This window comes from Athene cunicularia (assembly GCF_003259725.1).
Source record: "Athene cunicularia isolate RWA chromosome Z unlocalized genomic scaffold, athCun1 chrZ_part4, whole genome shotgun sequence".
Lineage (NCBI taxonomy): Eukaryota > Metazoa > Chordata > Aves > Strigiformes > Strigidae > Athene > Athene cunicularia.
Window position 1 is genome coordinate 902,651 of NW_020799145.1, and position 11,105 is coordinate 913,755.

The 11,105-nt window shown below is 43.1% G+C and overlaps 1 protein-coding gene across 1 annotated transcript in view; it reads right to left on the reverse strand.

Annotated features, from left to right (window-relative positions):
- Nucleotides 1-5,386: 5,386 nt before the first annotated feature.
- Nucleotides 5,387-11,105, reverse strand: part of LOC113490356 (putative COBW domain-containing protein 7) — a 44,507-nt gene continuing 38,788 nt past the window's right edge. The window contains exons 12-15 of the mRNA XM_026866772.1: nucleotides 8,191-8,259; nucleotides 8,026-8,091; nucleotides 6,146-6,275; nucleotides 5,387-5,470 (exon numbers count right to left, since the gene is read on the reverse strand). Coding sequence (XP_026722573.1) covers nucleotides 5,397-5,470; nucleotides 6,146-6,275; nucleotides 8,026-8,091; nucleotides 8,191-8,259 — 339 coding nt within the window. The 3' untranslated portion in view covers nucleotides 5,387-5,396. The remainder of the gene's footprint in view (nucleotides 5,471-6,145; nucleotides 6,276-8,025; nucleotides 8,092-8,190; nucleotides 8,260-11,105) is intronic.

An 11,105-nucleotide genomic window follows, 5' to 3' on the forward strand; every position in this document is an offset into this window, starting at 1 on the left:
AGTCATACAGAGTAAGAACAAGAATAGCAAGATGAGCTATACAGATTACCAGCTGCAGAGATGCCACATAATAGGAAGAAAAAATCCCCAGTACTGGCAGTCATCATGGGAATATTGAAGTAGGTGGTTGGTGAGCAAATATAAAAAATAAACATCTAAAATATGACAGTAAGTGTGTAAGCCATCCATTGCTTGTTCCTTTATGACTCATGGTTGAAGCTCCTCTGATTAAATCTCCAAACTTTTTTTTCAAATGGAAAATGAATGATGAGTTGGGCGCGGGAGAGCTGAGCACACACACGACCAATGTGATCAAGCAATGCCCATTTATTACAACTAAGAAAGCCCTTTTATAATGTTCTCCCGCACACGTAAGTAACATGCAGAACAAGTCATCAAGATTGGACAGTTCACTTAGCCCGCGTTTTATACATTCTTACAATGGGATAAAAAGTGCCACATCAGCCGTGCCAGGCTTCCTGCCTCGTCTAACTTCCTTTTCAACCCCAACCCCTTCTGGGGGTTGTTTGTCTCGTCGTTTCTCCCCCCCATTCAGGGTCACATCGTTATCGCATTCTTGCTCAGGCTGAGGCTCTGACCAGTCTTGTTCTCACACAGGATTGCTCACATGGCCATTCTCTCGCAGAAAGTCCTCTTGAATCCCAACAGGTTGGGTACATCAGATTAATGTTTCTAAAGATGACTGAGTTCTTCAATTACATGTGGTATTTATAAGAGAGACGTATTTGATCTCTTTCTCTACAACCAACTGAAGCATAAACAGCAACAAATACAAATGTATTACCCATAATTTTGCGTTTACATGACATTTACAACTCAGTTTGTAACCCACTGATGGCAATCATTTGACTAATTTTTCTAAAGGAACAAGTGTCATTTATGCAATCCAAAACATGTATCCATGTAAGAATATGTATGAGTTTTCAAAATTAAGAGATGCAATCGCTAAGGGAAACCACCACAGCGTCACTCAACAATAAACCCATCTCCCTCAAATGCCACCAATGCTGCACTAAACAGAAAGCAGTATTTTTACTTTGCTTTAGTTTACAGAAATAGATAAAATTCTGGCAATTTCTTCAAGCTATCTAAAACCACTTAAAATGTGAGGAATGAAGTAATGTCTGCTCATGTATGTACTGGGAGACTGAAGAGCTCTATCTTATTGGACATATGACTTCACATATTAATCAAACAAGACACCAGCTCCTGGCAATGAAAGATAAACAATGTCTCCTTCCTCAGCTCTTTGGAAACAAACTCCAAACTCATTTATTTCAGTAGAAGCAAAAATGAATTTGTTAAGACTGCTGATAAGGGAATGGCCTCAGTTCTTTCTTTTTTCTTTTTTTTTTTTTTCAGTTTGATGAACCTTTTATTGTAAAGCAAATGTTAGGTACATGACAAGTAACACACCGCTAGTACTGAAAACACATTTCTACTTATCCCGACGTATCAGCAAGCATCTATGTAGCACTGTAGCGAAGAGTCCATTCTTCAGAATATCTAATGCATGTCCTAGAATTATGTTTTGAAACATATTTAATTGCACTTTATCTTCTTGCATTCACTCATTTCACATTCACCCAGCTGTAGCCAACATATCCCACTAAACCTAAGTGGTGAACGATGACTACCAGAGAAGGTACAGGGCAAGAAGTTCAACTCTAATATAAAAGTAATGAGAACAGAGATGAAATCTTCAAACTAAGATTTCAAAACATCAGCCAAAAGCAGTGTCAGAGAACCCCATAACAAATCATGCAGGGCATCCTAGACAATATAGTGAAAATGTGCTTCCTCTGATCCCTCAGATCCTGAACTGGCAGGGTCATGGCCTAGATCTATGAGGTCAGCTTTCAACACTTTGGCTATGTGACTAACACTGCATTCATAGCTGTTATGCAGATAGCATATATTCCATGGGGTCTTCAGCCTCTGCTATAAATGTATGTTTAGTTTCATTTATACAATAGGTTTAGTGGTACCTGGGATGGATGTATACATTCAGAAATCAGAAAACAAGTGAAAAGAGATGGAAGACAGTTTAATAATAAATACTAAATATATTTTACTGTGATTACATCACTGACAGTAATCACTGTTGCTTCATTTTCAATAGTAAAAGAGAGCTAGATGGAGAAAGCACTAGCCTTCAAACGTGTTTACCATATTTTTACTGTAATATTTCATGTACAGCATAAGCAAGTCTTTTGCCTATCTGTATTTCTGCACAGGTGCATGATTTTACTAACATAACTTAAGCCAAATCCAAAATAATGGATTCTTTGTGTTTGATTCTAGACCATAAGAGCTAATCTTTGAGCAGTAGGTCAGATTCTTAGGGATCCTTCAGGGTTTCAACTAGTTGCCAGGGGAGGGAAACCTCAACTCCTACCAGCTTGATACTACTGCCAATAGAGGCTCAGATCCTGGAAAGGGATCACAGGTCAGTGAGAGCACCCGGAGAGTAGCACAAAGGAATTCCAGCCAGTAAGTCAGCTTAACAGGGGGCCCAACTTAAATGCCTCTACGGAAATTCATATAGCATGGGGAATAAACAAGAGGAGCTAGAGATGTGCACACACCTGCAGGACTATGAACTTTATTGGCATCATGGGGACATGATGGGATGGATCCTATGACGAGTGTTGGAATGGAAGGATACAGGCTCCTTAAGAAGGACAGGTGGGGAAATGAGGAGGGTATGTCACCCTCTATGTCAGTGACCAGCTAGAGTGCATGGAGCCCTGCCTGGGAATGGATGAGGAGCCAACTGAGAGCTTGTGGATCAATATTAAAGGGAGGTCAGGGACAGATGTTATAGTGGGGGACTGCTACAGGCCACCCCACCAGGAAGATTGAGCAGATGAGGCCCTCTTAGATAGGAGCAGCTTCATGGGGGACTTCAACCACCCCAATATCTGTTGGAGGGACAGCACAGTAGGGCATAAGGAATCCAGGAGGCTCCTGGAATGCACTGATGATAACTTCCTTCTCCAAGTCATAGAGGAGCCAGCTAGGAGAGGTGCTACGCTGGACCTTGTTCTCACCAACAAGGAGGGACTGGTGAGTAATGTGAAGCTCAAGGGCAGCCTTGGCTACAGTGACCATGAAATGGTGGAGTTCAGGATCCATAGTGCAGTGAGGTGCACAGCAAGCTCATGATCCTGGACTTCAAGGAAAGCAGTTGTTCGCCTCTTCAGGGATCTGCTAGGCAGAGTAGCATGGGATAAAGCCCTGGAGGGAAAATCAGCCCAAGAAAGCTGGTTAATATTCAAGGATCAAATCCTCCCAGCTCAGGAGTGATGCATCCTGACAAAGAGGAAGTCAGGTAAAAAAACCAAGGAGGCCTGCAGGGATGAACAAGGAGCTCCTGGACAAGCTTAAACATGAGAAGGAAGTATACAGAGGGTGGAAGCAAAGACAGATAGCCTGGAACAAATACAGAGACTGTAGCTGCCAAGGATCAGGTTAGAAAGGTGAAAACCCTGACAGAATTCAATCTGGCCAGGGATGTAAAGGGCAACAAAAAAAAGCTTCTATAGGTCTAACAGTGATAAAAGGAAGACAATGGAAAATGTGGGCCCTTTCCAGAAACAAAGAGGAGACTTGGTTGCCCAGGACATGGAGAAGGCTGAGGTACCCAACAACTTTTTTTCCTCAGTCTTCACCAACAAGGGCTCCAGCCACACCACCCAAGACACAGAAGGCAGAGTCTGGGAGAATGAAGAACCACACACTGAAGGAGATCAGGTTCAAGACCATGTAAAGAACCTGAAGGTGAACAATTCCATGGGACCTGATGAGATGCATTCACAGGTCCTGAGGGAATGGATGGATGAAGCCACTATCCATTGTATTCAAGAAGCTGTGGCAGTCTGGCAACTTCCCTCTGACTGGAAAAGAGGAAACATAACCCCCATTTTTAAAAAGGGGAAAAAGGAAGGCCCAGGGAGCTACAGGCCAGTCAGTCTCACGTCTGTATCTGCTAAGATCATGGAGTAGATCCTCCTGGAAATTATGCTAGGGCACATAGGGAATAAGGAGGTGATTGGTGACAGCCAGCATGGCTTCACTATGGGCAAATCATGTCTGACAAATTGGGTGGCCTTCTATGATGGGGTTACAGCATTGGTGGATAAGTGAAGATGTCATCTACCTGGACTTGTGCAAAGCCTCTGACACTGTCCCACATGACATCCTTGTCTCTAAATTGGATGGATGGACTACTCAGTGGATAAGGAATTGGCCAGATGGTCGCACTCAAAGAGTTGTGGTGAAAGGCTCGATGTCTGGCTGGAGAGGAGTGGCAAGTGCCGTTCCTCAGGGGTCAGTGTTGGTGACATGGACAGTGACATTGAGTGCACCTTCAGCAAATCTGCCAACAACACCAACCTGTGTGGTGTGGTTGACACACTAGAGGGAAGGGATGGTATCCAGAGGGACGCTGACAGTCTTGAGAGGTGGGCCTCTAAGAACCTCATGAAGTTCAACAAAGCCAAAGGCAAGGTCCTGCACATGGGTCAGGGCAATCCCAAGCACAAACACCAGCTGGGCAATGATAAGTGGATTGAGAGCAGCCCTGCAGAGAAGGACTTGAGGGGCATCAGTGGATGGAAAAATGACTACAAGCCAACAATACAGACCAGAAAGCCAACCGTATCCTGGGCTGCATCGAGACGTGTGGCCAGCAGGTCAAGGGAGCTGATTCTCCCCCTCTGCTCCACTCTCATGAGACCCCACCTGCAGTACTGTGTTCAGCTCTGGGGCCCCCAACATAAGAAGGACATGGACCTGCTCAAGTGGGTCCAGAGGAGGCCACGAAGATGATCAGGGGGCTGTGAGGGCAGACTGTGAGAGTTGGGGTTGTTCAGCCTAGAGAAGGCTCCAGGGGGACCTTATAGCAGCCTTCCAGGACTTAAAGGGGGTGGGCAGGAAAGATGGGGAGAGACTCTTTATCAAGGAGTGTAGTGACAGGATGAGGAGTAATGGTTTTAAACTGAAAGAGGGTAGATTTAAGTTAGATGTAAGGAAGAAATTCCTTCCTGTGAGGGTAGTTAGAGACTGGAACAGGCCGCCCAGAGAAGCTGTGGCTGCCCCCTCCCTGGCAGTGTTCAAGGCCAGGTTGGACGGGGCTCTGAGCAACCTGGTCTAGTGGAAAGTGTCCCTGCCTATGGCAGCCGTGTTGGAACTAGATGATCTTTAAGACCCCTTCCAACCCAAACTATTATGTGATTATATGATTCTGTAGTTTAATTGTGTAAACTGCAAGATAAAAAATAAACTACTATACTGAATATCATTCAATCTTTTCTGTCATAAAAAGCTTACAGAGTTAAGCATATACATTTCATCTTTTTTCTAGTTTCATGTCAACTGTTTCCTTGTTTCTCTCTCACAGTTGCTATGAATACTTCTTTGATGGTCTCCTTATCCAGGTTCCTGCCTGTAAAGAGAAATTAGCTAACTATATTTTACCGTGTATTACATAAAATGCATGCAAGTAGCAACCTGCCAGTTCTCTTAGCAAAGAAAATTAATATTATACCAATGAGTGAAAACAGCAGTATTAAAATTAAGCTGCAGGTAACAAGACAACTTGATATTTTACAGGCAAAAACAGACAGACTTCAAGCTGCAGAAGTAAGGGAAAGGAAGAAAAATTGGGGGTTTCTGGCCATAAAAACACTTTGCAAAGCAGAAATGTACAACCTCAGCATTACAAGCTTTTCAGAAACAAAACAGATTTTACACATTTTTATGGCTATAATCACCTTCCATACAGTTACTGAATATTTGATCAAACATTCAGACCACTGCCATCACAATATTTATAATTATGGATTTTTAAAATAAAATTAAATAGACCAACATAGTTTATGAATACTTAGTATTTTATTTTATATTGAAGTCCCTAAATAAGATAGTGTTGATTCCTCTCAGCTAGAATATAAAATTGCAGGAGGTCTTGATGGATAAACATTTGACTGAAGGTTATGCTGAACACACTGTTACTCTGTCCAGTTTAGGCTGGTTGCTTCTCACTGGACAAGTCACAGGATTTTCTGCTGAAAGAACAGCTTCTTAAAGTCAAACTAGGAGATATGTAATTTCCTCTTACCTATTAGGACCAGTCTATTTGTCCTCTTTTCATTTTCTTTCCAGGCTACTGCAGTCTCTTCCAGATCATAGAGCTCATGGACACCTTGGACTATCACCTGATGAGATTTGCCTTGAATAGATACCAGTCCCTTATCAGAAAAATAACTGTTAGGATATATAAACAAACTTCTAAAAATGAAATATATAAGAGGGGGAAAAACTCTGAAATGAGGCCAAGTAGGGAAAAATAGTTCTGGCAACTATAAACCAGTTAGTCAAAATAACCATGCATTATGATAATTTCTACTAACATCCATTCTCACATGTCCTTATTTTGTTAAAGACTAATAACTACACTTTGCCTTCTACCTTCTGTTCCTCATTTGGTCAGCATCTAGCATGTTCAAACAAAAATAAAATGTCATCAGCTACTATGCTACTTTGAATAGATATATGGTGTATGACATAGAGTCCGTGAAAGACTCATAAAATGAGCAAAACTGTTTAACTTCAGATTATTCTTATTAAACTCTTATGCTCAGTATATTCACTATTCTGAAACAGAATCTCTGAATATTGGAGAATGAGCAAATGCTGTGAAGTAAAATGACTAACAATAGAATTAGAAAGGATTACTATCAGAGTAAGCCCATAAACCCACATACCAAAATCTATATTAAAAGTTTTAATCATTTCATGTAAACCTTTATAAAATATTTTAGTAGAACATATTCTGTAAAATGTCGTATACTTTCCTACAGAAAAAAAAAAGTGGAAAATATTTCATGAAAAAAAGTCTGCATCTGACATATTAGTTGGTATTCTATGATTATTACTGACAAAAGGATCATGGCTGAAGGTAAAATATAAAAGCAAAAAACTTTGGAACTCATCCTATAATTACCTGGGGTTCATTTGCTTTGGTGTATTTGTGACTGAGGGCCAGCACACAGCTTATCACAGTCCTCAGATCTCCTAAAGAACTGATCTGATTCCTAAGCTTAATATAACAGAAATGTACTTGTGCATAGCCGTACTGTCTTCAGACAGCTTAAGCTGCATCAGTGGCTATTTTCTTCTATTGGTCAAGAAGGTGAAGACAAGGACATTCTTGTTTTCTTACTGAAAGAGCAAGAACACAATCTTTCTTCCAATGAAGTGAAAATAGTTATGTCGCTATCCATGATGCACAAGTGTTCTCAGAAAACAAACCAGAACATATTTTCTTGTATTTCTTACAGCCTACCAAATGACAGGCTTGATTCTCATTTTTTAATGATTTACTTGGCTGCTTGGTATAAGGAAAATATATCCTAAATTGTCACACTCCTCTCAAAACCATGCAACTGAAAAAACATATGAAGTACCCATGAAGATGAATATTCATGGGCTGCATCTTTAAAACTGCAGCCTGACAATACTGTAAAAAGTTGTAAGCATAGACCGCAACTAGTACTGCACTGATATGTTATGTCAAATTCAACTCAATTATAATTAGATAGCAATCTATGGTACCTAATCCCTAGATAAGGAGACCTTTACGTGAGATGGATGGAACCTCAAAGCAATGGAGATAAAAAATTAAAAAGTGATTTAACTATGTCCTGATTATTAACTCTGCCACTGATGTTTGGGACTGTACATCTTCTCTCCCAATTCAAAACAAGAGGAACAATGTTTGCTTCTCTCTCAGCTATCTCCTTTTGAGTTGTTCCACCAGACAGCAGAGAACAAACTGTCTCTGCACAGAACAACAACAAATTGCTATTCTCCATTTTGTCTGCTCTGCCAGTGGTCCAGTAGCACCTTTGATAGATCTGTAACTAACAGCACACTACAGTTTTCCAGGTGTAAAAGAGAAAAAGCACAAAACAAAGAAGTTGGCAATTTCTGACTAACCTTCAGTCTTATGACATCCATGGTGCACCCAGTTTTATCTTTCACATTCTTCTCCCACAGAAGATTCTACGAAAAGGAAAAATGTTTTCATGAACAGAATGGCATAGGATGACTTTCTATAAAAAGCCACACTGATTTTTCAGTTGACAGTGATGTATCACTTACCTGAATAAAAATATTTAAGTTTTCTTCTTTTATATTTCCTGGAACTTCAAATGTTACTGTAATTATACCCTGCAAATGAGAAGACCCACTTATTATTATCAAACTGAATAAACATTTTGTTACATTAATTTCAAAAAGTGTTCTTTATAACTCGGCCTCATGAAACAGCAACTATATACCAATGTCAAGTAAAAAAAATCTCCATTTCTGTTCTGCTCAAATTTGCTTTATCATGCCATACTTTTTGATTCTGTTTCAGTGTGCACTAAAGAGGCATATGCAATACTTTGAATAGTTTAATCCCATCAGCTTCTACCACATACTTCTTTGATGTAGGTGTTGTTCTCAAAAAAAGCCAATGAATTTTAATTCTTACAGGCTAGTAATCTCAATCGTTCAAATATGTTTAGAATGTGTCCTGGTTCAGCTAGGATAGGGTTAAGTTTCCCCAGCAGGGAGAGTTGTTCAGATTGTTTATTATTACACTGTTGTATTAATTTTCTTCTTATTTTAACCTCGGGTTTGTGCCTTGCTTGTGTCTAAGGGTGGGGGAGGGACAATGGCAATGTGGTCTCCGGTCCCAGCAGAGCTTAAACCAACACAGCCTTTTTGGCACACCAATGTGGGGCACAAGAGGGTTGAAATAAGGTTCAAAAAGGGATAAACCCTGAACAAAGTTTGTTAGAGCAATCTGTTCGTGCAATTTTTTTTCCATTTCTACTGTTTGATAAGAGAATGTTTGCAATGCTGGCCCACTTGCTTGCGTGGTTGGGCTGGATTAATCCTTATATCCAGTATACGATCCCAGTGCTGGTGTTTGTTATCGGTGGAAAATGTGTGAAGGGTCTCTTTTGCTACACTGGATCCTGACTGCTTATAATGTGTTTGTATCTCTCTGTGTGGGGGAGCTGGCAGGTACCTGTTTGCTGCCTGGGCTTTTGTTAGGGGTCTCACCCCCTCTATGGGTGAGCCAGGGGAAGAGATCCTCTCGGTTTTTCAGAGTTTCAATTCATGGGGCCTGCAGGCCAGTGTGCTTGTGGCACAATGCTTTCTGAAAGCCTGCCTGATTTTGGTTTTGGCCATGCGGCACTTCTCTAACAACAGCAGTGCCCGGAAACCTGCCCCGAGGTCAGATAATAGTGAGGGGCAAGGGCTGTGGGAAAAGATGGGCAAAGGTGGACACCTCCAATGCTTTGGAATTTCACTCCCAAACAAATGCAGAGACCTGACAAGACGATTCAGTGCTTAGAAAGGGTGTGTTGCCAAGCAGGCAAAACCCAGGAGACACAAATCGCTGCAATGTGTTGGGGACTTGCCCATGCCTACTGTGCCCTCTTTAGTAGCACTCACTACCCTCAAGGGGGAGAAAGGCCTGCAGGATCTGAGAATGAGCTTACTGGTACAGCAGCTGGGCTGGGGGGACAGGCAGAGCCAGTATCAGTCACCTCCACCAGCACAGCAGCTGAGCCGGACACAGCCACTGCCAGTATGAGTTGGGCAGGGATACTAGAGGTGATCACGAACTGGCCGGAAAGATTCCGGGATGTCACCAGAACAGGAGGTGACATGTGCTAAGGAGGCCCCACCATATAACGAGCTGCCGGATGAGAAGAAGCGATATGCCCTGTGCACTGATGGGTCTTGTCGCATTGTGGGAAAACATCAACGGTGGAAGGCTGCTGTGTGGAGTCCCACACAACGGGTCACTGAAGCTGCTGAGGGACAGGGTGAATCGAGCCAGTTCACAGAGGTGAAAGCCGTTCAGCTTGCTTTGGATATTGCTGAGCGGGAAAAGTGGCCAAGGCTCTACCTCTACACCCACACATGGGCACTGGCGAATACCCTGTGGAAATGGCTGCAGCAATGGAAGCAGAACAACTGGCAACGTAAGGGTTAAACCGTCTGGGCTGCTGAGGTGTGGCAGGACATTGCAGCCCGTGTGGAAAACCTTGCTGTGAAGGTGCGCCATGGGGATGTCCATGTACCCAAGAGTCAGGCCACTGATGAACATCGACACAACCAGCAGGCAGACCAAGCTGCTAAGATCAGAGTGGCTCAGGTGGACTTGGACTGGCAGCGCAAAGGTGAACTGTTCATAGCCCGGTGGGCCCACGAGACCTCAGGCCACCGAGGTAAAGATGCAACATACAGGTGGGCTCGAGATCGAGGGGTGGACCTCACCATTGACACCATTGCAGAGATCATCCACGGATGTGAGATGTGTGCTGCAATCAAACATGCCAAGCGGGTGAAGCCCCAGTGAAATGGAGAGCGATGGCTGAAATAGAGCTATGGAGAGGCCTGGCAGATCGACTACATCACACTGCCACACACCCGCCACAGGAAGCGCCACGTGCTCACAATGGTGGAAGTAACCACTGGATGGCTGGAAGCTTACCCAGCACCCCACGCCACCACCCGAAACACCATCCTGGGCCTTGAAACCCAAGTCCTGTGGCGACACGGAACCCCAGAGAGAATTGAGTCAGACAATGGGACCCACTTCTGAAACAACCTCATAAATGCCTGGGCAGAAGAACACGGCAGCGAGTGGGTCTACCATATCCCCTACCACGCACCAGCCTCTGGGAAGATCGAGCGCTACAATGGACTGTTAAAAACCACATTGAAAGCACTGGGAGGTGGCACCTTCAAAGACTGGGACATGCATCTAGCAAAGGCCACCTGGCTAGTCAACACAAGATCTGCCAGTCGAGCTGGCCCGGCTCAGTTGAAACCTCCACGTGCTGTAGATGGGGATAAAGTCCCTGTGGTGCGCATGAGGAATATATTGGGAAAAATGGTCTGGTTTAGTCCTGCGCCAGGCAAAGGTAAAGACAAACCCATCCACGGGATTGCTTTTGCCCAAGGACCTGGGTGGACCTGGTGGGTGATGCAGGACGATGGAGAGGTCC